The following is a 24,873-nucleotide window of genomic DNA, read 5'->3' on the forward strand; positions in this document are numbered from 1 at the left end:
CGTACAATTTTTTGTCCACTAACCAACTACACTCTTCATACAACAACCAATTTGCTCAAAATCTATATGCATATATTTTTGCGTCTCCGGCAAATTAATTTTGGTATGCGGTGCGATCAAGCCTAACTAAAATTTGCTAGAAGCTTTCAGCAGGATTGATATATCTCAATAAATTCTGCTCCAACAGAAACTTGGCTTCTTAAGCTTAGGTTATCCCACCTGAATGTTTGGAGATGTATTCTCACGAGATGAATTCTCACGAGTAGTCTTTAAGGATCGTGAAATGAGAGAACAAGTTGGGGTTCGCTTATTCTTTCCCTGGACATTCTTGGTGCCACTGCTCTTGATTGGAGCTCCTATAGGAGATAGAGACGTTGAGGCCTCAACTACGCTTGGAGTTGGAGTGGGAGTGGGCTTTTTCCCTAGCTTCTGTGGCAGAGGATGAGCCACTGGAACCTGTTGGAAGAAATCAAGGATAATAATAAATGATTAAACACTGAGTTAACATATTATAGTTATCGCAGAAGCATAGCTGCACAGCTCGACAAACATACCTTGTCTATCTCACTCTTTTGTGATTTTCTTTCTTTATAGAAATCAGGAAGTGGCCTGGCCTTGAAGCAAAGGGTTTGGCGAAATTTTCCAATCTCTGTTTCTTCTTTCTCCTGCATAAACCATAGAGATTCACGTATTGAGCCAAGTTGTGGTGACCAAAATTAGTTTGATAAAGGTAGTGTGCACGGCTGCCTAGGTCCATTAAGCTGCATTCTGTTTTTCATATCTTGGTTTGTACAAACAAAATGCAAAGGATTGAAGAAGCTTGGTAAGGAGAGAACAACCTTGAGTTTTCTTTGTACCTGCACCTTTTGTGCCTCATTAGCATTGAACTTTTCTTCGAGCTTCTGAAAACATGAGGTCCATAAGTACTTCAACCACATATATAACTATCTCATGAAACAGATTTGATCACAATTTAGGAACATGTATATAGAAGAGAAAAGGCAAACCCTTGCCTTCTTTCTACTTGCAGCTCTTTCCTCAGTTCTTAAGTTGAAAGGGGCAGATGAAAATGGGGACCGCGCCTTGTTTCTGCAGGCACTCAAAAACTTTGAACAACTGGCCAAATTGGGAAAGAAAAAGAAAAGAAGACATAAGAGCTCATAGTCCCTTTTAGAGAAATGGCGCTAGGTGGGACCCATAGAAAATCCATTAATTCAGATGTTTAATATTTGAGAATTCAAGTTGAGTTGCCCTGCATATTCTTCTGGAGTTATGATTGTGATTTTTATCAGTAATGTTTTAAATATGTGCTGGCTAAATTGTGAGCCTTTCATGATTCTACATGTGATTAAACAGGAAAAATGTCAAAAGATAAGGCAAATACTCTGTACGGAGTGAGCGCCATCTGGACAGAGGTGTTTTGGTTCCACTTGCTAAGGGATCAAGTTGTGTTTTTGCCCTGTGATTCATAAAATACACGAGCAGAAACAGAATCAGTCAAGATTCATTTATCGATTAATGAAAAAATAGAAAAAAGAATAAAGGTTGAAACTTCTTAGAAGATTGCTTGCTCTGTTTTATATGATCAGGTACCTTCTCTTTTCGGAACATGGGGTTTTTGTACAACGCTTGTGCACCTCATTCTTAGATACCTGCAGTTCCAAAGATAAACTCTTCAGCAGCAAGCACTGTTGGAAAAACTGCAAATCTATGGAGATACTTTTAGAAAAAATTCAAAGAAATTGGGAGGCACACCGTAGTTGGAGTTCTTAGAGGAGTCATGCAATCTTTTGATGTCTTGGAAGAACTAGCACCAACTCTTGAATTTTCAATCTTCCTGATGACTGTTGAAGTCAATCTGGAAAGTTCCCTGATGGGTGTGAAACTGACTGACTTGTGAAGTGATTTAGGAGTTGATCTTTTCTTGTCCTCCAATTCTGTTGCCGGCTTCTTTCGCAATGGGGTGAGAATATCATCCTTTCCGGAACAACTAGAAACTATGGGTTTGGCTGGAGAAGATGGGACCTTGGGTGCTTTATGATACGCTAATGATGATTTTGAGGAAGTAAAGAGTCTTGTTTTCTTCTTTTTTATGGGGGTCGAAGCTTCTTGATTGGCGCTGTAGCTCTGCTGAAACAACAATAGTGCAGGTCGATTAAGTCCACGGGTGTGAACATGTAGAAACTATGGTTATAATTCAATGTTGTTACCTTTAACAGAGGTTTTTCACTCTGGGGTGTGCCACTGAGCTCCATATCATTTACCTCCTTGTCGTTAACAGCATTGTGCATTTGGCTTGAAAGTTCAAGCTCTGCAGAATTCTCCGCCAAAACTTGGGGTTCATGAGTTGCAGGGATATCAGCAACTTGCACACTGCTGCTTGCAAGTTTGTCCATTTCAGTGTCTGAATTGTACCCATTGGTATTACCAGTGAAAGCTTCTTCTTTTCTAGTTGGCTCTTCGACCACCTTTTCCTCTTCCTTTTCTGCTTGTTCATTGACGACCACTTCAGAGGTTGGAACCATGGTCTTCAGATCTTGGCTTTCAGATTTGGGTTCAGGGGCATTGTTTGATGCTGCAGCAGCAGCAGCATTAGCATTTGCTTGTTCAAGCAAGGCTGCAGCCCTTTGAGCAGCAACTTTCTTGTAATGTGCTTCAAAGAAAGCCTTTTTCTGTGCAACAGAGCCGGGCCGGGAGTATCTCTCTGCCTCTTCTACATAGCGGTTGTGAGAGAATGTGGACCATCTTTCCCAAGCTAACGACTCTGACGTGAACCTCCCAAATGATATTGAATGCCCAAGTGCATGAATTGGGTTCCCCTGTAACAGAAATTCGAAACCCAGATTTTAGAAACTATCCAGTAAGTGAAAAGTGAAGAAGAAAACATAGAATTTGTCCTTACAAATTACAGGAAACACAAAACAGAGACAAATATCAAGAACTAACCTCATGTGCTTCATTGGGAATGCCTGAAACATAGGAGAATGGTTGCATGAGGCACGTCGATTCTCCCATGGTTGTGGTTAATTTGATGTCGTGAGACCTACGAAAAATCCAAACTTCCCTTTATCCTCTGGTTTATGAATCAATTATCGATTTTATGATTACATCGTTATGGTGGTCGTCGTCCTCGTTGATTTCGAATTTGAAATTCAAAACGAAAAGTGTCGTGGAAAAGTTGGCCTGCTGCTGGCCCCCTCCGCAGGCCGCATATAGAAACTAGAGATAGAGATGAGACTTCGGAGTGCAAAAGCCAAAGTGACAAGTGGGGTCTCCTTAAAAAATGCCAATAACCATCTCCCGGACTTCGGACTTCGGCTCCAAATTTTAAAATCCAAATCCAATCCCTTTTCAGCCCCGTGGTCTTGTTTCGTAGGGCCCACGTGCGGAAACCAACGGTCCTCCTCCAACGTTCAAATTTTTGGACAATTTGAATTTGGAGTGTCCTCCCCTCTCTCCTGGAGAGAGGTGGAGTCAGAATCTAGCAGCAGTACCAGTCTCTCTTGCTCTTGTGGCTTGGCTACCTATGAAGTTGTTGATAATTGGGATGCTAACAAAGGGTAGGTTGGCATTAATTTTTTATTTTTTTGAGTACAAACAGTAGTTTAAGCTACTCTAAATTTATAAGAAGGGAGATTTGAACTTAAATGCTAGTAGGCAGACTCACTATCCCGACCTACTAGCCTAACACATATTACACGACAATTTGCAAGGAATATGCCATTGAATTGAATGTGGGGATAGAGAACCAGCATTTTTACAACATTACCAAGACAAGTAATACACATTAAATATAACTTTTTATAAGATGGTTGGCAAAATTGAAGAAATAAAACAGGTGCCCAAGTTTGTGGGTAGGTTTTGGATTGCATGGCCGTTAGAATTGGAATTTTCCCCAGCCCACAAGTGATAAAGATGAAGGTTGACTTGGATGTGGATGCAGATTGTAGAGGAACATGTTCTAGACCAGGAGGGCCCAGCAAAATGTACAAGCAAGCAGTTTGATTTAAATATTTAGAAGATATAAAATACGGAAAGAACTTAGAAGACAAACTTCTGCCGTGGAAACAAAAGCGTATATCAAAGTTCAAACTGCAAGCGCGTATACGATTTGGTATGGAAAAGAACACAAATAGAATACAAAGTGATATCAAAATCAAAATTACTACACGACCACCTCTTTCTCTTCCTCTTTAATGATAATAACCCTAACTAGCATTTGGTAAAAGTGTTGACTTTCAGATAACCACTTTGTTTGACTTGTCCTTTGGCAGTGAAACTTGGCCTGGCTTAGCAAATATAATGGTCGTCACTGTATTGTATACACTCATGGCAAAGGCAAAAACTTGGTCTTCTCCATCTATCTTTTGATAAACTTCTTGAATTTTACGTCACAATAATAAAATGCAATGTCATAAAGGTACTTCACCTCCACGCAAATGCCTATCACGTCCATTAATATCCATGAATCCTGAACCAGAATTTCTTCTCTTAATTCTGTAACTTTTACCTCTTTTACCTTTCCCTCTACGGCCTGAAAACAGCACTGACGCGACCGTCAAGAAGCCCAAGCCACAGAATGCCCATAGAGCCACAACCCAGAACCTCACAGAACTAAACAACCCATCTGTCAAAGTAGGTTCTGAAATTTCCTGAGAATGATTCATTTCCGCACGGTTGCTTCCTACAACATGACTTGCATCCAACTTGCCAAATTTCCTTGACACTACAACTTCCTCTGCTGCATCGGAGTTTGAGTTGGACAAGGAATTGGGATCGGGGCAGTTCCTCCTCTCATGATGCAGGCGTAGTGCTTCATTTAGTGTCTTTATGCATTCTATGCTAAGCAGATCCGTCTGCAGTTTGTTCTTGTCTGTCTGATCAAGTGTTGAAGGGTCGGGTGGGTCTGGAAACTGGCCCCAGCACTTATTAACCACGTCAACATTCCTCCAGTTTGCCTTATCAAAGCTCCAATTTCCAACCTTGTATTCCAAACCGTAGTGGAATACTCTGTATCTGATACCAGGTTGAGGAGCATATCCTGGGTATATCAGTATCTCGCTGCTAATCTGATGCCTTAGTTTCAACTGCATGGAAAAACAGAGGGGAACAGAATCATCACCACAATTTTATTCTTGATTTTTAAAAAGACCAAAGATGTTGCTCATGGAAACCTAAAGCATTTGTACACACTCCACAAAGCATGGTCTTTTTACGTGAAATCCCATGGAAACCTAAAGCATACAAACTACAAGATAAAAAGGGACCACTTTTTTACACAGTAGAAACAATTTACCTCTGCTGCCCCGAATGAGTAACCATACATCTCACTAATCCAACCAGATGCATATATATCTCCAGTAATATTTGTGGCATAGTGAGCTGTGTCCGCCCGGACTTCCTCTGTTTTATGCAACCATAGTAAAGCAAACTTTCGTAGATCATCTATGTGCATGATGATAACACCCCCAACCTTGTCACAGGCTTCAGGATGGCGAGTATGGAGGTTTGCGAGCTCATTGTCACAGCCAATAAGATAGCTAGAATACACAAATTAGGAAAAATAAGTCCTTGTATGGATTATGCAACTAGAAATGTGCACCCCTGAACCCACATGCCAGAAATATAGCAATATATTCTGTCACACCCTGAATTACATTTTGGGTCCTGAGATACCAAAGATAAAGATTGAAAGCATCATATTGTCTTACTCATAGGGAGTTGAAACTGGTCGGCCACGTGCTGCTTTGAATTCCCATGGTGTAATTGGGCCTCTCAAGATCATATCAGCATCAAGAATCACTATGTACTCTGCATCAGTATTTGCATGATTAAGCCAATGAAGGACTGCAGCTGGTTTGTTAATTGCTGGATACCTGGTAGAAAGAACAAAAGACAGACCATTACTTGTTTCTTATGTATTGGAGATGGGGATTGGAATTCCCAATTTATGTTAACTCAGGCTCACAAATTTTTTGGAGGATTCATCAAGCCTTCCAACCCCACCCCCCAAAAAAAAATCAAAGAAAAAAAGGCAATGCTGAAATTGACCTCAAATCACCACCAAGAAGAAACTAAAAGAAGGAAAGAAGAGATATGAAGAAAATAGAATTACCAATCGCCCGTTAATGGATGTCGGCTCATGGAAGGGACATAATGGGTGGGAGCCAGATCATGGCCAGTATATTGCTTCAAATCTTCATCAGTACAGCTGAGTAATCGTGTGATATTTCCAGGTTGGCCACTCAGGTGAAAACTGTGGACAAGTCCTACAGTCTGCCAATCAAAGTAAGGGGTGCATTCTGTAGAAAAAAGGGTGTGGATTTTTGGATGTGGCTTCGTGGGTTCATCGACAACTTGCTGCTGTACTGCCTGTACTACATGTACTGCGTTCTCAAATTGTAAAGTAGCAGGAGTCAGCTGTTTTGGCCGAGTCAGTTCAGCAAAAGTTTTGCTTTTCAGAAAGCTCAAGTATTTTGACCACTTTGGCTTCGGGCAACCGTTTGCTGCATGCTGTAGTAAAAGACCCTCATTCAAAGTGTTAATGCACTCTAAATTCAAAAGAAGAGCTCGCCTTTTATTTGGATCAGATTCCATCAGTTTTACCTGGACAAAGAAAGAATGTTAAATTTGAAGACCTTGAACATGATCTTCCATGTAAGAAATTTTGAGATTTCTAAGATAAAGACCTAAATATTCAGCCTAACAAACAAAAATAGACATTCCATTTCTGATCACATACCTCTTTTGGATACGGAGGTTCTGGAAAGAGTCGGCCACAGTCATAAACAATACCATCTTCATGGTGATCTAATTTACTAAAAGACCAATTACCTACACTAAATGGCAAGCCATAGTGAAAAAGAATAGGCACAACACCCTCTCGTGGAGTATAGCCTGGGTAGATCATTAAGTTATCATTTATTTTGTGCTGAAGACCAACCTGAAAAAAGAAATAAGGTAACCAATACAAATTAACTAAAAGAAAACACTACGCAAAAGAAGCTGAAATGGTAAAGTATTAGAAATTTGTGAAAGATCCGACATATATATTACTAAAGGAAGAAAGAAACTTACCTCTGCTGCACCAAAAGAATATCCATACATCTCACTGATCCATCCTTTCCCGTAGATGTCACCAGTTATATTAGTTGTCCAGTGAGCTCTATCTTCGCGCACTTCTTCTGTTTTCGAAAGCCACATGGGTGCCAATGCTCGAAGATCATCCATATGCATGGCTAAAAGCCCACCAACCTTATCACAGAGGTCTGGGTGCTTTGTGTGTAGTTGAGACAGAATATTATCACATCCAACCAAGTACCTGAAGGAGAAATTCATTATAATCCAACCAAGTACCTGAAGGAGAAATTCATTATACCAATGTATGTTGATAGCCACAATCCCTACAAGGGCGAAAAAAGAAGAATATTGAAGAATAAGTTCAAAATACATTTACTGCCCATAAAATCCTCAGAAGAACAGGTTCATAAAGATATTATGCAAATGCCAGAAAAGAGATCTCTGCAGTTCCGAAATTGACAAGGTCCTGTTCTTCTCATGTCAGTGATGGATCAAGAACAAAGAAAACCTCACTTCAACCTCCAAAGCATGTCAAGTACAAACATAATACTCTACTTAACCACCCTTTTAATTCAAACTAATTTAGGTTGGCTACATTGACGACAATTACGAACTATTATTAGTGAATTCACAATGCATTCATAATGCTCTTGTATGGTAAAACCTGATTGCAGCTAATACATACCCTTACGAAGAACATCCTTTCCAAACAGATGCTTTAAAAAGTTTATCATGGGAGCAGGCTTAGCTTTGATGTAGTATCACTTAGATGAAACGAAAAAAAGTGTTATCGTAATACCCGTAATATGCTGCAACAGGTTTGCCCTTCTCAGCACCAAGTTCCCAAGGAACGATTGGCCCCCGTATGATCATATCCGCATCCAGAATCAGAACCCAATCAACATTCTCAGCTTCTTTACTGTGCTTAAGCCAGTGCACCACTCCAGCTGGTTTGTTAATAGCAGGGTACCTGAAAATTAAACAAAAAACATTTCAACCATTATTTTTTTTCCCTTTTCTGCATCAAAGAAAATCCAATGCTGTCCACCTTAACCAAACCCATCAAATAGAAGGAACAATTAAGCAAGAATTGCAAAGCAACCCAGAATTCAAAACCCAATTTGAGACCAAATTAAGAAGAAAACCAATCAAAAATGAAAGAGGTGAGGAACAAAGCACACACCAACCACTCACCAGTCACCAGTCTTGGGGTGTCTGCTCATGGAAGGCACCTCAAAAGTGGGAGCCAAATGCATCCCTTTGTACTTCTTCTTCTCGTCGTCCGTACAGCTGAGGAGTCGGGTAATAGGGCCGGGTTGCCCGGCCTTCTTGTAGCTGTGCATGAGACCCACAGTCTGCCAGTCGAAGTAGTCCTGGCACTCCACCGAGAACAGGGTATGGATCCTCCTCGGAGCCTCCTGACCCGCTTCCACCCCCCAACTACCATTCATGCACAGACCCATCAAGCCCACCGCCACCAAAACCAAGAATCTAGCCATTGTAGCTCAACTGGGGCTCAGATTTCAGATGGGTATTGGGTAAGAGATCTAAATTTCATGGCTTTGACGGATACACTCAAAAGTCAAAATCAGAGCTTTGGTGTTGTTTATGTCTTGGCCGGGAACACGTAACTGAAGTTGGTGCAACATGGGATTTTAATAATTGCTTATACACAGCTAGCTGGGTGTATGGATTATTCAACGAAACGTATCCAATTATTTGATGGTTGGTGTTTGTGATCGAATAATGTATTAGGAGGAAATACGAAATTTGTGTACAAGAAATGGACTTGTTCTTTCACAAAACACACGCGGACAAACAAAAGCCTACCACTAGATTTTCCAGCTTCACTGCCTGCCTGATACCTTGTTTTCTTTTTCTTTTTCTTTTTCGAAACGAGACGTCGTTTTTTTAATCGGGAGATTGGTACAACGATTATGACATAATAACATAAACTCCTTAGTATGGCTGTTGCGTGACACTGAGTGAGCTAGCACTCAAATGCATGGTAGATGTGGTATCATATTCCAGAATTAATGTTCAACATAGTGTTCCAATTTCCAAACAACAAATAAGTTATAGAAAGCAGACATAGCTTAGTCAAATTGACTAGAGCGGATGTGCTATTCACTCTACACCCGAGTTCGAATCTTACTCTTCATAGTTTAGATTAAATTAAATTAGAATATTGCTTGTAAAAAAACAAAAACAAAAAGATAGTGAATCCGCCATTGTATATATATATATATATATATCAACAACAGAAAAATAGTTTATAAAGAAAAACACCAAAAATTGATTTGAGAGTTCATATTATTACGTTCTTATTCCTTAAAAAATAGTTCAATATTGTAATTGGGTTGGGCCTTGTTGAAAATGGCGACCCAAAGGCTGAGGTACAATGCGCTGTCCGCCGAGTTTTAAGTTGGGCTTGAGAGGAAAGTTGGGCATCACACGTGGCAACTATTGATTGGTGAGTGGGGCGTGGAGGCGGCAGTGGGGCTCCGTCTCTGAAGTCGCAGGAGCAGAGAGAGAAAGAGGAGCAGTGGAGATGCGAAATGGTGTGTAGCTTTGAGAGTTGACGCGGAGGCAGAAAATGAAGAAGAAGTGGTGTAAAATGAAATGGGTTGGTCTTCTGTTCCTGTGCTGCTTATCAGCGTCTCTGCAATTTTGTATTGTTTCTTCAACTTCCTCTCCTCAGCCTTTGCTAACAAATCAGGTATCTTTATTAGTTTAAATTTTTTCTTGCCTTTCTGTTGTTTGTTAAACAAGAACTCAGCAACCCAACCTGCATCTCTACCAATTCTTTAATGGGTAAATTTCATTGATTTGCATAGCTTTGCCAGAGCTCATCTCTTCAGAGAATTATTATGTTTATTTAATATGAACCTTTTCATTGTTTTTTCTTAGGGTCATCAAGAATCTGCAACCTCAAGGTACTATATAGTTAAATGTCGAAACTTGAAACTACGTGGGCATGTATGATTAGGCTAGTCATTTTAATTAAATTTCTCAGCATCAGCCAGTTCTTTGGATATGGGCAATTTGTTTATGGGAATTGATTTCGCCTTCATATTTCTCAAGATTATACACCTGCAAATCTTAGCACAAGTTGTTGCATGTCAGTGTTGCATATCATTGTGCTCTTCTTGAAATTTTAGGGCTGTGTCTATTACTAACACCAGAATTTGATGTATAGAACTTTGAAGCAAGAGCTGGGAGATCCACCTGAGGTACATTGTTCTAGAGAAAGGAGTAGGGCAGCATGGAAAATAATTCAGGAGGTATGGAAGAAAATCGTACAGAGACTCTTCTATTACTACATCTTTATAGCGGTTTCACTCATATCAATATCATTATCTCTCTTATTTGGTGCAGTACTTGATGCCCTTTGTAGAGAAAGAGCGGTATCAGATTCCAAAAACATGTAAGCTACACCCTAGCAATGACCTGTACAGAGATCAGGAAGAGCACAAAAGCCTTGTAGAATTAAACGATTGGCAATGTGGATATTGTAAGAAAAGATTTTATGATGAGAAATTTCTTGATAAGCATTTTGACAACAGGCACTACAATTTGCTGAATGTGGTAAGTGCCCTTTCATTTATGTTCTTATTTTCTTTTCCTAGCAGTGATGCTTATTTCAGCAACTGACGAGGGACAAATAGTTGTATTAGGAAGTCATTTTTTTCTTCACGGTATTAACTACATTAGCTTTCATTGACTGGGAAACAAGGGAAAGAGCAAGACCATAGGCTACACTGAATGTATCTTAGGTTCATTATTCCATTGGTCCAAAAGATACAAATCATTGGTCAAAGTCTAAACGTATTTCACCTGATGCTTCAACCTGTACAAATGAGCTCATTTCCTAACCTTATTCTATTAAGCTAATTTTCTACTATTTTTGGTTCATTTGATCTCCACTTGAACTTTGGCGACCATGGCCTTTCCGTTTGTTTAGCCTCAACGGGGCATTTCTAATTGACTCATGGCATACCTCTGCTGAATCAGAGTCATAGCTGGTGCTTGGCAAATGTTTGTGGTGCATTGCATTGTGACATCGCAATGGATTCTGTACCACACAAAAAGACTAAGTGCAATCCTGCTGCTGCTGCGCGGAACAAACATCTGTGTGAGGTCGCATCTGAATGATGTCTTGTGCATTTAAATTGCAGCATTCTTTTTATTCATAAATTGTCCATGATGTGCAGGGTCTAGCTGATAGTTGTTTTCCAGTCAGTAATGGTCCTTCAGCAAGCCGTCTTCATGGTAATTTTATATATTTCTTTAAGATAACTAAAAAATTTGTTCAAGTTATCTAAGTTTATCGGTGTATGATGTAGCTTTCTTAATGATTGCTATGGCAGAGTTCTTCTTGCGTCAATTCTGTGATGCCCACACTTGCACTGGAGGTCGAAAACCTTTCTCTCGAGGCCGCAGGAAGGTAAAGTTCACCATCACCTGTCCTTGGGCTGTTTATATGCTTACATAAACCCGTTCTAATTTATTATTCCATAAAACCAAAACCTATTCGGATGTTTTTTCGGTTATGCGCTTATACTTCTCTTCATTGAGTGTCTCCTTTATGTGGCAAATGCGCAGAAGAGGAGTAGTATATCCTACCTTGTTATTTCCATTCTGACTATGCTGCTGCTGCTGCTTTTCTATTCTTACATTTACATGTATACAAGGTATCTACATTAAACTTCCTCATTTGCCGAATTTTGGCGACTTTTCTGTAGATTTCTCAATATTAATTTATGTGACAGGGGAGTGAAAAGAGGAACTCAAGAACTGAAGCGTGTCACACAAAGTGGAAGGAAGAAAAAGCCCATTTAGTTACAAGTTTTTCATAGAAAAGCAACATAGACAGAGAAAGAGAGAGTATGCATTCCATCATAGTCACGAAAGGAAAAAGCTGTGTTGTTCCATTCTTTTCGTAATTTGAATTTTGACCATTATTCCAGTGTAGAGGAAGAACAAATTTTTGTTTTCTGGAATGTGAATGACTAAAATTTGTGAATTAATGAAGATTTAGTCAAACACCTCGTTGTGAAGCTGCTGTGTGCATGTTTTCCTTTCTGCGATTACCGTTGTTTGGTCGAATTTCTGCAATTACCTTTTAAATAGCTGAGTTCAGAACTACATCATTACGCCCTTATTATTACTCTTCATTTATCTGCATAAAAGTTTCCTAGACGTTGGTCTTACCAGCTACAATTTATGATAGAAAGCTCATTTAAAAGATCTAAGAAAATTATGTGGAGTCGGAAATTAGATATTGCGAGTGCATATTGATCTTTTTCCTTTGGTTTGTTTTTTTGGGGGTGTGTTGTTGGGTTTATGGCTGTAATTATAAATCGTTTAGTATAAGCCATGATTAATACTTTTCCAGATTAAAAGAAAAAAATTCAATCAGCACAAGGATTGGATGTATAGCCGACCAACTGGTTTAAATGTACGTTACAGTCGCAAGATAAGATAGCTTATGGTGCAAACAAACAACAAATGGCAAAGATGTTGAATTTGGCTCCCTAAGCTTTTGGTCTAAGAAATGAAGATGAAGACTGCAAAGGTTGATTAGCGGACGGTCAAGTGAAATGGAGCAATGCCTGAATCACTCATTTTCTTCTAGGCGGATCCCGCCTGAGTCCATACTTGTTGAGTGTTTTGATGTAATTTCTCATGAGGCTGAATTTGTTGCTGCCCAGATGATATAAGTAATCCCACGAATAGATGCCGGTGTTATGCAAGTCATCGAAGACAATCCTGAAACATCCACTCCACACAGTCCACAATCACAACATTGACACTTTGGATAAACAAATTTTTTGTAATGGTGATTACAATTCAGAGTTTCTTAGTACCTTACCCCATAGTTTCCTACAGGTTCTGCAGACATAATCCCAACGTGACGCCGTCCAGATATCACCTGTGTCGATTGATAGATGAGTGGAAACCAAGTTTCTGAAAATATTTGTGGAAAAAGAGAACAGAACGCAGAAGCGTGAAGACACATTCAATTGAAGAAGAATGGTCAACAAACCATATGGAGCTGCTAAAAAAACACAGAAAACATCTTTCTTTTGCAAATATAAAGATTTGACAAAGTGATCACAACACTTTTCACATTCTATTTCTTTTCTCAACGTTTATGATAACAAGGGTTTATGATATCTTTTCATCTCATGCATAACCTTGGATTGCCTTCTATACATTCAAAATTATTTCAACAACTATTTCATAAACCAAGTGAAAAATGATATTATATACATATATATTTATAAAATAACAAAAAGATTGAATTTACCTTTTCACCAGCAATTGACCTAACCTTGGCATCAACAGCTGGACTGTGTATTCTTAAGAATTCAGCTGACAAATTGAACACACTACCATTTCCAAACTCTACCTCTACCTGAAATAAACCACAGATTCAAAAAAAAAAAAAAAACACTGCTTTCAGAACACCAACAATATCAAGCCTCCCTGACTAGAGCTAGAGCTAGATACGTATAGTTCAAACCCAACTAGGAAGTCACAACAGAGCTTGGAGCTCAAAGCTTAAAAAAGCTTACACATCCAGGCGCATGGAGAGACAATCTGGTGAGCCTTGGAGCATTCACGGTAGCGTGGAACCTCCGGATCGCTCTCTGTATCGCTGACATGCTCCTCTTCCTTCTGAATTGATCCTGATCTGGTGTGTGCTGTTCCTCCAGTTTGCTCCCTCTCACGCCCAAATTTGGTGTTTGGTCTAGGCTCTCTCTCTGTCTGGGCCTAACAGCGTTATGGGCTGCTTGGGCTATGATACATTGGTAATAGACTTTTAAAAAATTGGTCTTTTTTTTTCTCTGTGGTTAAGGAAAAGTCCTGGGTTCGAGTCCTAGCATCCATGTAATGTGTGTGAGTTTAGTATGTTATTTATCACCCCTTTCAATAGAAAATGTCCTCAAAAAACAAAATTTGTTAGAGATCAACTGACCATGTCAATGAACTTACTCCTTAGCATCCAAGTTCAATTCCCTTTCTCTGTTAATTAATCTGATTAATTAGATTCCAAGGAATCATAAGGGGGTTTATGAAAAAAGAATCATACAAGTGCCAAACATTTAGTTACAAACTTAGCTTTCCACTTACTATTCTTTTTCAATCTAGTGGAGTTAAGGGAATTTTTTTTTCTTTAGAGAGAGAGAGAGAGAGAGAGAGAGAAGTAGCTATTTAAGATACAAAAAGACACCACCTAGCTAGATGGGAAAACACACCTAAGCCAGAAACAAGGATAAATAACTTGATCAGCCGCTACCAACATACATATATTATACATAGAATTGATGACGATGATATATAAATATATAGAAGCATGACGCACACCATATACCTGGACCATCATCTTATAATCGAAAGCCCTAACAACCAACTTTATGCTAATTTATATGGTCAACCAAGAAACTCAACTAGCATTTTCCCCAACTTACTAGTACTAAACTACATATGAGTATACATTTATTCCCCAATAGCGCCAAAGTCACAAATTCGTATCCTTTCACTGATGCGACAGAATTTCACTTATTTATACACGGGTTTATTTTAAACAACATTTATTTAATTCATAATCAATAAACAACTGTTATATTATGCGTCGCCTTGATATAACTTGAACAAATTTGAGTGATGAACGCTGGATAGCAAGGTTGTGAGAAAATATTCTTTTGTTGGAAGGTACAAAGGTACAGTGATCGTGGGATTCCATGTTGGATCCATTGTGCAATTTGTTTTGGCATGATGCATGCACGTAATTAAGCAAAAGTACCGTAAAGCCTGCCTATATCTAGCTGAGCTTGAGAGCTACTCCACTTAATTTTCAGTGCTTAGCACGACCTTAACCAATTACCTTGCTCCACATTCATATATATTTATTTAATCCTCCGTACAATTAGTCCAATCCAAATTAACCCATCAAGATGAAAAAAGGATTCAATCTCAGTAGATATTCATAATAACCAAACACTTTTTAAGGTTTGTTTTGCAAAAACAAAAGATGTAAAACTTGGGAAACACTCATGGATGAAAGAGTTTTGTGAGGCCCTCTGGTCTGGTCCGATGTTATATAGCTGATGAGTCTCCTTGATAGTTGAGTGAAAGAATTGGAGAAATTACAAATGATAAACACGCATGATTAAATTAACATCAGATGACACTAAGAAAGATTAAACACAAGACAAGACAAGAATTTGTGAAAGAAGAGGAAGGCCTGCAACTTAATTTCATATTTGAATGCAACAGTAGTAGTCAATCAAAATCAAATTCATCTTCTCGTCTGATTTAACTCAAAGGCACTTAATAATCTTCAATGAATGGAAATTTTTAAAAGAAGAAAAGGTCTTGTTCCAGATTATTGAAGCCATCCCATGAGAGCATTGAATCCACACTGTCCACCCATTTCTGCAGAGAGTGTTCTTGAATTGATTCGCCTATCGAAATCGAAGGGTTGTTAGACTCTTCCACAGAGAATGAAGAAGTGCTATATGAATTCGAAGTGCTGGTGTTGTTGGTATTGGTTCCTTGGTTCAGCAGGAATGTTCCCAAATCCAAGCTTCCACAAAACATTTCGTAATTTTTCAAAAGATCGTTCGTCTCATCGAAACCTGCTAACTCTGGTACATTTTGCAATTTGTCATTGAATTCTGGAAACCCTTTATTGCCATTACCATCCTGCTGTAGCTTAGCCTCCAAGCCACTGTCTTGTGACTCTTCTTGTCCTTGTGATATTGATGAGCTTGAATCTTCTCGAGTAATTGTCTGTTTATTTTCTTCAATGTTTTCTTTCTGCTCAATGGGTTTGTGAGTCAAAGGGTCTACACCAAGGTGCTTTAACCTCTTCTTGATTCTGGTATTCCAATGGTTCTTGATTTCATTATCTGTGCGACCAGGAAAATGGGAAGCAATCTTAGACCACCTGCACAACCAATTTAAGAACCAGCTCTACCAGTTAGCTTGACATGACATTTGTTTATCTATCTTGGTTGGTTAGTTTTAAAAACAAGACAAATTGTACCTGTTGCCAAGACATGTATGGAGTTGAATGATTTGATTCTCTTCTGTTTCTGTAAAAGCACCTCTTTTGAGGTCTGGCCTTAAATAATTGATCCATCTTAATCTGCAGCTTTTCCCACATCTAAGCAATCCTGCATAACCATACAAACAGAGGTTGGACTCTGAGAGACAAATAGAGAGAGAGATGTAAGGGGGAAGAAGCGTGATCAAGATCAAAATGTCGAAACGGTACCTGCAAGCTTAGGAACCATTCGCCAGCAATGGATACCATTGTTGAGAATAAAGTTCATGAGTTTGTGATCTTCCTCAATTGTCCATGGACCTCGTTTCAATCCGACCTTATCACAACAAGGTTGTCTTCCCATTTTTGGCAAACTCTGCCTCAGCAACAACAAAAAAAGGTGAGAAAGCTACCTTAGCCCTTAATTCCTAAGTGGACAATAAAGTTGGAGCGCTAGCTTAAAAAGGAACTTATAATCCAAGCAAAGATGCTGCCAGTTCATTCAGGCATTATAAAATGAGAATGTTGTTTGAGAGGGGAGATAAATGATTGAATGGAAAAGCAGTCAGTGTATAGATATAAAAGCATGGAAGGTTGCCATTATAATAAAAATGGCACCACCCCAAACTGAGCCAATGGAGAACAAGTCCTCTTTCTCTTTGTGAGAGAAATTTTTACAGAGGAAAAGGAAAACCAGACGTGGGTCGCCTTCATTGAAAAATGTTTGTTTTTTGGCAAGCTTAGCCTCTCTCATTGGCTTTTAATCTATGTAAGCCAAAAGAATAATGAATTTGAAAGGTTCCTTGTTCCCTGAGTCTGCCCACTTTTGTCGTTAAAAACAACTCCTTTTGAGTCTTTTAGAGAGAGAAAGAGAGATGCTTTCACCATTATATGAAAGTTCCCTCAAATTCCAAGCATGGATTCACTTGAGAGTTAACTTCTCAGTCACTTGATTATCATCAAGGTTTCAACCTTTTACATGTTTTTATCAATGCGGCTAAACGAAGAGTAAATTCAGCTGCATTACTGAATTACCCAAATTGTCAAATTGCCCTGTCTGTAAAAAAATAAAAAACCAAGAATTGGACCCATGCAAGAATTAGCATTGTTTAGCAAGCAAAATCATGCATAGACGGTTGCAGCTCTGTGAGTCTAAATCCACAGTGCTTTGCATGCTGCAAATCACTAATTGGCTTCTGAGGAATGATACCTCTTTTCTTTCTTTTTACCTTTTTTTTTTTTTTTTTTCTGGAGAAGCATTGATACTAGCAAATTATAAGTATAAAAAAGGGAAAAAAAGATGGAACAAATTGAGAAAAAGTAGGAAAAACACAATGGGGTAACCAACAATCTACATGATGCCTGATAAGGGGGACAGCGGGGTCACTTGTGTTATATGATTTGAGTACAGAGAGAGTAACAGAGCCTACCAATATGATGTCCTCTCCTCTGTGGTGCTTATACACAATTTCTCTCTCTCTCTCTCTCTCTCTCTCTCTCTCTCTCTCTCTTAAGGCAAGCAGGCATTTGACTTAGAAGATGTCTCTGTACATGCAAAAGTATGAACTTACAACAATATAATGCTGCGATTGGATTGATTAAAAGTGGAATAATTCAACTTCCAGTTGACATCCATACAATCCCTAAGCATATAAAATAATTAAGTAGGGTGTTTAATTGGGTTCATGCACAAGAATATTCCCCATGATCTTTTTGGGATGCAGAGTCATCAGAAACACAAACATTTTGGGGCCAACGTCGGCGTTGTGGAAAACATTATCTTCAGTCCTTGATGTTCCAAAGATGACCCTTCTTGATTGTCAAAGATTATATTGCTTCTAAATTGCCAAATAATACCAGGGCTGGCTGCTTACCCCCCAACAAAAATAAAAAGAGCACAGATTCGCATCCTTTATTTGAAATTGAATGTTGGTACACAACATGGTTATCATGTTTGGAAGGCCCTAGGCTTAGAGAGGTAGATGCAAATTTGAACCTCCTCAATTGTCACCTCCCTAAACCCTAAACATGATTTGAATTGTATGCTTCATCTCACCACAACCATGTGATTTGAATTGTCACCTCCCTAAGGCCCTAGACCAATCTGAATCCATGACATCATTGTTGGTAAAACAAGTCAAGAACAAAGATCTAGTAGCTGGTGACAAAACTGACGTCCAGTTGGAAAGCATCATTTAGTAGCAACCAGCCACGCTGCATATTCTTAGAAGAAATGTAGCGTTAAGTTGTCACTAACACATACCAACTAGGCTGATCAACAACAAAAAGAAAAATAAAGTTTTAAACTTGGATGCCTTTGAGTTTTGATTCAGACAGAAAGATGAAAACAAGTTTTATGTTTTAATTAGTAAGTAAACTAGAGATTTAATTAACCAATGGTCAAGTTGGGGGGTGATGGGATTAATGTTGGGGGGGAAGACTAAAAAGGTATCTTTGAATCCCGAGATGGGAAGATAAGAATGACGAATAATTGTCGTGCATACAATACAAATACAACCGAGCTCTAAGATGATACTTGTTTTGTTTGTACAGAAAATGCACCTGCAAGCAGACAAAATAATCACCTAAGACAACTGCGTATGCATAATCATGAGTTTGGTCTCTTGAGGCTTTAGCATCTTTAGGCACAACTAGCGTCGCTCTCACCATTTTTATTCACAGTCACTACCACTCGTGCAACATCCTTAGTCTTTACAATGGCTGTCAAATACCAGAGACTATTTGACACCATTACTGAATGTTACTAATCTATATGTTGTATAAATAAAATACTTGTTGTGATATGAGTAGATTTGTTACATCACCTATCTCTTTTTTTTTGGTCGAAATCATTCATGTTCATTCAAAACCCATAAATGGGAAGGAAACAAACAGAGAATACAAAAGCCAAAAAGGTCAGCTAAAAGTGTTGTTGGTTTTGATTCTCGCATAATCATAAAATGATTCTTGCATAATCATTAAACTCAGCGCCTCTTCAAAATTGATTCCTGCATAATTAGAAAATGATTATTGCATAATTATTAAACTGAGCGCATATTCGAAACTAATTCCCGCATAATCAGAAAATGAAAGCACCTAATTAGCTACTTGCCCTTATAGCTTTCTTTTCTCATAGTTTACCAAACAGGTTGGGCTTCTCAATTTTTTTGAAAAATCACTTATCACCCCAAAAAAGCAATGCCAAACAGACAATTAGTAGAATCTTTTCAAAATATGGGCTGGCTTATATGGCTCAAGTTTGAACTTTTTTGTTAGGCCATCTCCATAGTAGAAACATATTTGGATTTCTAATCGGTATAGGCCCTCTTGTCTTGGGTTCTAAATTTGAGAAAACCAAAGCCCGAGTAATAGTACCTTGCCCACCCAGCAAACTTTGGGTTGGGCCAAAATTAGGTGAAGTTGGCCTTCCTAATTTGCATGAAAATATACACGACGTCGTATGGTCGTATAATATTATTAATAATGACCTGCCCTCTTCAAGTGCGCGCCACCTGTTTTGATAAACTTCTATCTTCTTCTTTTTTTTTAATCAAAGATAAACTTGTATGTTGGAGAATATGAACTTTCCCTTTTTCTTTTTTCTTTTTCTTTTTTTATTTTCCTTAATGTATATATTTTTTCTTATGCTACAGAAGCCTACAGCCAGAGCCGATCCCTTGTTCCCCGCAATACTCTCATATTCACAACCGCAGCTCTAAGTGACGTGCAAAGTTAGTGGATCCCATCCCACACTCCCATAATAAATCATTCACATAATTCTTCCTTTAGGAGCGAAGGTCCCATCGGCGGCTCCACCCTCACTTGGTTGTGAAAATTCTTATACAAGTCATATGCTCCGACCGCCTCTTTCTATATAATTTTTTACAGCGAGTTTCTGAGGGAGGGTGAGACACGAATCATCATGAAAATTTTAAATCTTAAAATAGATTAGCATAAAATTATATTTCTTTTTAGTCAAACTTCATTAAAGGAATTCTATCAGAAAAAAAAAAAAAAACTTTGTAAAAAGGAAATAAGGATGAAGAATCGTAGAGAGATTTACATGTCTCTCTTTCCATTTATCCATACAAAGATAGATAGGAACCCCAAACAAATGAGATAAATGTTACCGGCCGCAAATAAACCAACTTCTCAACGGTCGCAGCCATCCCATCAAAGCCGTATCACCCCCCATTTCCAAATTCCACTACCTCCTCTCTATCCCTCCTTCTTTTTCTTCTTTATCCCACTTTCTCTCTCTCCCTCTCTCTCCCTCTCTCTACAAGCACGAGCACCGAAAGAAAGAAAGAAAGAAAAAAACAAATTACCCCACTCACAACTCACAGTTAAGATTAAGCAATATAATTAATATTCTAAATACCCAGTACTAATTACCCTATGAATGAAAAGACACGAGTGTTTGATAGCTGTTTCTTGGGTTTGCTTCTGTCTCGCTTCCATAGCCGCGGGCCCAAACTATGAGGGGACCCAAGGGTGTTGGTCGTAAGAGGAGATCATCACCCCGCGACGTCGTTTCTTGGAGCACGCTCTTCTGGTGCACCCTCTTCGTCGTCATCAACTGCGCCCTCTTCTCTGGCTTCAGCTTCTACGCTTTCCGCTTCCTCTTCGGAAGTACGTTTTTAATTACTCTTCTTTTATCATTAATTATTATTTCTACATGTTTTCCATTTTAATTAATGAATGATTTATTCTTATTACTACAGAAACGTTTCAACCAGTCCTGGTGCTAACATGGCCAGCTCCATCCAACAAACCCATCTCCCCCATCACCATTTCAGTTCGAGAAGTCGTTATGTTTCCAGATCAGGCGCTCGTTTTCCTAAATCATTACCCTCTTACCGCTCATGTATTTACCAAAGACGACCTCCACTGCGTTTACTTCTCAGCCAACGACTCCTCGCGGTCCCAGCCTCGCTTCAATCAGCCTCCCATCGACATAGATGGCGGGGATTTTCATAATCAGATCGTCCGGTGCCCGCTCCCGCCACGTCGCCTCACCTTGTCGGTAGGCTTGAAACACAACGACGACGTTCCGGTGGTGCCCTCGTACAGCTGGGACTGGCTCGCCTACGACGCCCTCGTCGACCGCGACAACACCACGATCGTGTTCGTCAAAGGTCTCAACCTTCGGCGCGAAAGAATTTCCAACACAGCAAAATTCGAGTGCGTCTACGGCTGGGATTTCAGAACGACGAGGTTTCTATTGAGATCGGACGTCGTATCGATCGCCCAGGAGATCGTACGGTGCAAAACCCCACTGAGTGTGCTAAGTTTCCCGCGCGGGCCCAACAATACCGTGAAGGTCTCCGTCAGAGTGAAAGGCGGTGGAGCAAAGGGAATATTAGACACCATAGCCCGCCCAGCGATCCGACCCGGACTCGCCAACCCGACCCATCGGAAGGAGCACGAGATGTGCTTGTGCTCGATGGTGCGGAATCAGGGTCGGTTCTTGAAGGAGTGGGTCATGTACCACGCCCAAATGGGGGTGCAGCGTTGGTTCCTGTACGACAACAATAGCGACGACGACAGTAATGTCGTAATTGAGTGGCTACGGAGAGCGAATTACAATGTGACGAGACACGCGTGGCCTTGGCTCAAGACCCAGGAGGCCGGGTTCGCCCATTGCGCGTTACGGGCCCGCGAGACGTGCCAATGGGTTGGGTTCATAGACGTAGACGAGTTCTTCCATTTGCCTTCGGGCCTATTGCTGCCCGACGTGCTGCGCAATCAGTCCAATTATGACTATGTCGGCGAGATCCGGGCCTCGTGCTACAGTTTTGGGCCTTCGGGCCTCAGACGAGTTCCTGTGCAAGGCGTCACGGTCGGGTACACGTGTCGGTTGGCGGCCCCCGAGAGGCACAAGAGTATTGTTAGGCCGGAGGCATTGAACTCAACATTGATCAATGTGGTGCACCATTTTCATCTTAGGAACGGGTATGAGCCTGTGAATGTGGATAAGGGAGTGTTGGTTATAAATCACTACAAGTACCAAGTGTGGGAGGTGTTTAAGGAGAAATTTTACAGGAGAGTGGCGACTTACGTGGCAGATTGGCAGGAGGAACAAAATGTGGGGTCTAAGGATCGGGCCCCGGGATTGGGGACGAGAGCGGTGGAGCCACGAGATTGGTCACATAGATTTTGTGAGGTTAGGGACAGTGGGCTTAGAGATCGGGTGCTGCAGAGTTTTGTTGATCCGCAGAGCCATCTATTGCCATGGCAAGAGGAGGGTGGTGATGGAGTGGTACAAGTGCAACAACAGCAAAAGGTTATTAAGAGAAGTGTGATGATGATGAGAAAGATAAGAGCAAGGAGAAAGCATAGAGTTTTCTTATGAGTTTTGTTAGAGAAATGGCGGTAATTACTTAGGTGGGTTAGTTTGTTTCTCCATTTATTATTTTGTACAGAAGATTAATCACACGATTTAGACTATAGTGTGTGATATATTGTATATGTATCTCCACATATATATTTTTTGTTTTGGAAAATATTGCTGGCTATACTCTTTTGTCCATTCACTAATGTATACATTGAATTTATTAGACAGTTGACTTGTATCAATTTGGTTAGATTTCTATCCTGAATCATAGCCGTTGGAAATTCAAAAACAACATATGATTCAAAAAATTTGACCGTTAGCACTAAACCCATCCCATCTCTCTACACGTCATTTCCTTCTGTGTTCTCTCTCCTACGCTTTTCTTCTCCGCAAAAGACGAACATTCCCCTTTCATTCTGTTCCGCCCAAAAAACAACCAGAGATGGCGAGGCAACAAGAAGAGCCGAAACAGAGTCCAAGAGACCCAAAAGTACGAGCGAGAGAGTCGTCGGATCCGGTTAAAGTTGTGAGCAATGGCACAAGCGGAGACTCTAGCATGTTCAGCCCCAGATTCAAATCCGTGGCTGCCATGGCCGGTTGGGACGAAGAGAGTCTTCTAGTCGCAAGCCTTGTGGTCGATGATACGCCTGAGCGACAAGTTAAATACAAGAAGCGTTCTGATCTGCACTTCAAGACCCCACCAACGAATTCATCAAGAAGGTTTCAAATAATCTTCCAATCTTCTTGAAATGTTTTTTTTTTCTCTTTAAATTGATAATCTTTTTTAGTTTCTTGTTTTGTACAAGATTTAATTTTTATTTGTTTCAGAAAGCGCCGAGCTCAGAGAAGGAGCCCAATTTCAATGTCTGTTTCTGTTCTCAACCTTGATGATGACGAAGAAACTAAAAAAGATGGTGTGGAAAGCCTGTACCTTTTGTTCGGAAATTTCCTTCTTTATTTATTTTTCTGAAATTTTGTATGACCCTCCTTTCATTTTCATGTGGGTATATTTGTTGTTCACAGTGAGTGGAAAAGAGAAGGAAGAACCGCAAATTATTGTGAACAAAGAAAAGGAAACAGGGGATGACAAAATGGCTGAGAGCTCTGGTGTTTCTTGCCCACCAAGTTCAAATCTTCCTTGCTTGGATAAGCTTAGGGATGAGCTTTCTTGCGCTGTAAGACCCTTCTGATCTGCATCTCGTTCGCAATTTTGATATTGGTGTATTCAAAAGCGAAAGGGTTTTCGTTATTTTTACAAAATGGGTATCATGTACTCCGCAGATCTGCTTGGAGATTTGCTTTGAACCCAGTACTACTCCCTGTGGACACAGGTATTAATTTCAAAATTAACTAAGCATAGCCTAAAGTTCGCGTTTTTTTGGATCTTATTGCGATTTGAATCATATGTCCATCGACTTTGAATTTCTTATTGGTACTTGAACACACTTTATAAGAAATTATTTCACCTTCTTTTAGTCAAAAACGAGGATCACTTTGTTTTGATCACTAGAACTGTTTGATTGTAGTTTCTGTAAGAAATGCTTGCGGTCTGCTGCTGACAAATGTGGGAAGAGGTGCCCCAAGTGCAGGCAGCTAATGAGGTATGTTTCATCCATAATCCCAAGCTATTTGGCTAATCAGCTAATGTTAAAAAATGGGGGTTGACATTAGTGCAATGCGCTTTTGGGTTTATCTCTATCTTTCTTGAACATTTTGCAGCCATAGTAGATCCTGCACAGTCAACACGGTTCTTTGGAACACAATACAGCTTCTGTTTCCACAAGAAGTTGAAGCAAGGAAAGCTGCTGGAGCCTTAAATAGTAGTGGAGAAGCTGTGCGTCAAATCCCCGAAAAGGCGTTTTATAATACAAGGAGTGTTCAAAGTAGAAGGGCATCATCAGGGGTATCAAGCAACAGAGAAATGACCATGAGGAGAAGAAGGGTAATATTAAGCCAAGATGAAGAGGATGATGATGCTGCACTAGCAATAAGGTTAGTACAGAACACAGAAGCTGAGCATCAAAACCCAGAACAAGGTGCTTATAATAATCATAGAAGTATTCGGCCTTTAAGGGCATCAAGTAGTAGACGGATCCCAAGCCAAGATGGGGATGCTGCATTAGCTCTAAGGTTACAGAGAGAGGAGTTTATGGAGGCTTTTAGGGTCAATCATGGTCAATCTGGCAGCTCTCTTTCCTTGGCTCGAGCAAACCTGAGAGCCATGACATCTAGAGCCACTAGCCATCGTGCTACAACCCGACATTTGTAGTCTATTTGCTCATCCATTGATTTTGTTTTTGTTGTTTCTGCTTTGGTTGAAAATTGTGTTCGTTCAATATATTGGTTGAATACTGTTTTCATACAATATACACAGTTCTTTCAACTTCTTTTTTCATAA

General features: G+C 39.8%; 7 protein-coding genes across 7 annotated transcripts; 3 read left to right on the forward strand and 4 right to left on the reverse strand.

Annotated features, from left to right (window-relative positions):
• Window positions 1-50: 50 nt before the first annotated feature.
• On the reverse strand, window positions 51-3,383 carry LOC110756296 (uncharacterized). Its single transcript, XM_021957707.2, has 9 exons — window positions 2,947-3,383; window positions 2,211-2,819; window positions 1,756-2,130; window positions 1,594-1,652; window positions 1,385-1,459; window positions 1,014-1,116; window positions 840-902; window positions 555-665; window positions 51-456 (listed from the first exon to the last, which is right to left on the reverse strand). Exons 1-9 carry the CDS (start codon window positions 3,013-3,015, stop codon window positions 211-213), a joined length of 1,710 nt encoding a protein of 569 aa, XP_021813399.2. The 5' UTR covers window positions 3,016-3,383; the 3' UTR covers window positions 51-210.
• Window positions 3,384-4,000: 617 nt separating this feature from the next.
• On the reverse strand, window positions 4,001-8,936 carry LOC110756267 (peptidyl serine alpha-galactosyltransferase). The gene is made up of 8 exons (XM_021957678.2): window positions 8,275-8,936; window positions 7,880-8,050; window positions 7,078-7,321; window positions 6,743-6,943; window positions 6,116-6,606; window positions 5,712-5,876; window positions 5,297-5,540; window positions 4,001-5,087 (listed from the first exon to the last, which is right to left on the reverse strand). The coding sequence occupies exons 1-8, from the start codon at window positions 8,577-8,579 to the stop codon at window positions 4,413-4,415; spliced, it is 2,496 nt and encodes an 831-aa protein (XP_021813370.2). The 5' UTR covers window positions 8,580-8,936; the 3' UTR covers window positions 4,001-4,412.
• A 646-nt stretch (window positions 8,937-9,582) lies between these two features.
• LOC110755786 (uncharacterized) lies at window positions 9,583-12,140 on the forward strand. The gene is made up of 9 exons (XM_021957069.2): window positions 9,583-9,799; window positions 9,991-10,016; window positions 10,280-10,364; window positions 10,459-10,668; window positions 11,095-11,220; window positions 11,295-11,352; window positions 11,451-11,527; window positions 11,686-11,774; window positions 11,853-12,140. Exons 1-9 carry the CDS (start codon window positions 9,677-9,679, stop codon window positions 11,920-11,922), a joined length of 864 nt encoding a protein of 287 aa, XP_021812761.2. The 5' UTR covers window positions 9,583-9,676; the 3' UTR covers window positions 11,923-12,140.
• Window positions 12,141-12,479: 339 nt separating this feature from the next.
• On the reverse strand, window positions 12,480-13,833 carry LOC110755906 (Myb domain protein). The gene is made up of 4 exons (XM_021957221.2): window positions 13,662-13,833; window positions 13,394-13,501; window positions 12,951-13,015; window positions 12,480-12,852 (listed from the first exon to the last, which is right to left on the reverse strand). The coding sequence occupies exons 1-4, from the start codon at window positions 13,749-13,751 to the stop codon at window positions 12,705-12,707; spliced, it is 411 nt and encodes a 136-aa protein (XP_021812913.1). The 5' UTR covers window positions 13,752-13,833; the 3' UTR covers window positions 12,480-12,704.
• A 1,407-nt stretch (window positions 13,834-15,240) lies between these two features.
• Window positions 15,241-16,866, reverse strand: LOC110756654 (myb-related protein 315-like). The gene is made up of 3 exons (XM_021958103.2): window positions 16,370-16,866; window positions 16,139-16,268; window positions 15,241-16,039 (listed from the first exon to the last, which is right to left on the reverse strand). Exons 1-3 carry the CDS (start codon window positions 16,500-16,502, stop codon window positions 15,448-15,450), a joined length of 855 nt encoding a protein of 284 aa, XP_021813795.1. The 5' UTR covers window positions 16,503-16,866; the 3' UTR covers window positions 15,241-15,447.
• A 3,373-nt stretch (window positions 16,867-20,239) lies between these two features.
• LOC110755768 (glycosyltransferase family 92 protein RCOM_0530710-like) lies at window positions 20,240-22,670 on the forward strand. The gene is made up of 2 exons (XM_021957047.2): window positions 20,240-20,770; window positions 20,863-22,670. The coding sequence occupies exons 1-2, from the start codon at window positions 20,617-20,619 to the stop codon at window positions 22,491-22,493; spliced, it is 1,785 nt and encodes a 594-aa protein (XP_021812739.2). The 5' UTR covers window positions 20,240-20,616; the 3' UTR covers window positions 22,494-22,670.
• Window positions 22,671-22,775: 105 nt separating this feature from the next.
• LOC110755776 (uncharacterized) lies at window positions 22,776-24,862 on the forward strand. The gene is made up of 6 exons (XM_021957059.2): window positions 22,776-23,195; window positions 23,304-23,389; window positions 23,499-23,650; window positions 23,757-23,806; window positions 24,002-24,076; window positions 24,195-24,862. Exons 1-6 carry the CDS (start codon window positions 22,918-22,920, stop codon window positions 24,742-24,744), a joined length of 1,191 nt encoding a protein of 396 aa, XP_021812751.2. The 5' UTR covers window positions 22,776-22,917; the 3' UTR covers window positions 24,745-24,862.
• Window positions 24,863-24,873: the final 11 nt, after the last annotated feature.

This window comes from Prunus avium, chromosome 3 (assembly GCF_965620075.1).
Source record: "Prunus avium chromosome 3, drPruAviu1.hap1.1, whole genome shotgun sequence".
Lineage (NCBI taxonomy): Eukaryota > Viridiplantae > Streptophyta > Magnoliopsida > Rosales > Rosaceae > Prunus > Prunus avium.

Bases quoted from the DNA above. Each gene is read 5' to 3' on its own strand.
- LOC110756267 (XM_021957678.2), bottom strand. From the start codon at position 8,579: ATGGCTAGATTCTTGGTTTTGGTGGCGGTGGGCTTGATGGGTCTGTGC. The intron at 8,051-8,274 runs GTGAGTGGTTGG...TTTAATTTTCAG, and splicing joins CACCCCAAGACTGGTGACTG to GTACCCTGCTATTAACAAAC. The intron at 5,877-6,115 runs GTAATTCTATTT...TCTTTCTACCAG, and splicing joins CATCCATTAACGGGCGATTG to GTATCCAGCAATTAACAAAC.
- LOC110755768 (XM_021957047.2), top strand. From the start codon at position 20,617: ATGAGGGGACCCAAGGGTGTTGGTCGTAAGAGGAGATCATCACCCCGC. The intron at 20,771-20,862 runs GTACGTTTTTAA...TTATTACTACAG, and splicing joins TTTCCGCTTCCTCTTCGGAA to AAACGTTTCAACCAGTCCTG.
- LOC110755776 (XM_021957059.2), top strand. From the start codon at position 22,918: ATGGCGAGGCAACAAGAAGAGCCGAAACAGAGTCCAAGAGACCCAAAA. The intron at 23,390-23,498 runs GTGTGGAAAGCC...TGTTGTTCACAG, and splicing joins CGAAGAAACTAAAAAAGATG to TGAGTGGAAAAGAGAAGGAA. The intron at 23,807-24,001 runs GTATTAATTTCA...GTTTGATTGTAG, and splicing joins ACTACTCCCTGTGGACACAG to TTTCTGTAAGAAATGCTTGC.
- LOC110756654 (XM_021958103.2), bottom strand. From the start codon at position 16,502: ATGGGAAGACAACCTTGTTGTGATAAGGTCGGATTGAAACGAGGTCCA. The intron at 16,269-16,369 runs GTACCGTTTCGA...ATGGTTATGCAG, and splicing joins AATGGTTCCTAAGCTTGCAG to GATTGCTTAGATGTGGGAAA. The intron at 16,040-16,138 runs GTACAATTTGTC...TTGGTTGTGCAG, and splicing joins CATACATGTCTTGGCAACAG to GTGGTCTAAGATTGCTTCCC.
- LOC110755906 (XM_021957221.2), bottom strand. From the start codon at position 13,751: ATGTCAGCGATACAGAGAGCGATCCGGAGGTTCCACGCTACCGTGAAT. The intron at 13,502-13,661 runs GTAAGCTTTTTT...GGTTTATTTCAG, and splicing joins CTCTCCATGCGCCTGGATGT to GTAGAGGTAGAGTTTGGAAA. The intron at 12,853-12,950 runs GTACTAAGAAAC...TGGATGTTTCAG, and splicing joins GTAGGAAACTATGGGGTAAG to GATTGTCTTCGATGACTTGC.
- LOC110756296 (XM_021957707.2), bottom strand. From the start codon at position 3,015: ATGGGAGAATCGACGTGCCTCATGCAACCATTCTCCTATGTTTCAGGC. The intron at 1,653-1,755 runs GTGTGCCTCCCA...TTGGAACTGCAG, and splicing joins CTCTAAGAACTCCAACTACG to GTATCTAAGAATGAGGTGCA. The intron at 666-839 runs GTTGTTCTCTCC...TGGTTTATGCAG, and splicing joins AGGTACAAAGAAAACTCAAG to GAGAAAGAAGAAACAGAGAT.
- LOC110755786 (XM_021957069.2), top strand. From the start codon at position 9,677: ATGAAGAAGAAGTGGTGTAAAATGAAATGGGTTGGTCTTCTGTTCCTG. The intron at 10,017-10,279 runs GTACTATATAGT...TTTGATGTATAG, and splicing joins CAAGAATCTGCAACCTCAAG to AACTTTGAAGCAAGAGCTGG. The intron at 11,775-11,852 runs GTATCTACATTA...TTTATGTGACAG, and splicing joins TACATTTACATGTATACAAG to GGGAGTGAAAAGAGGAACTC.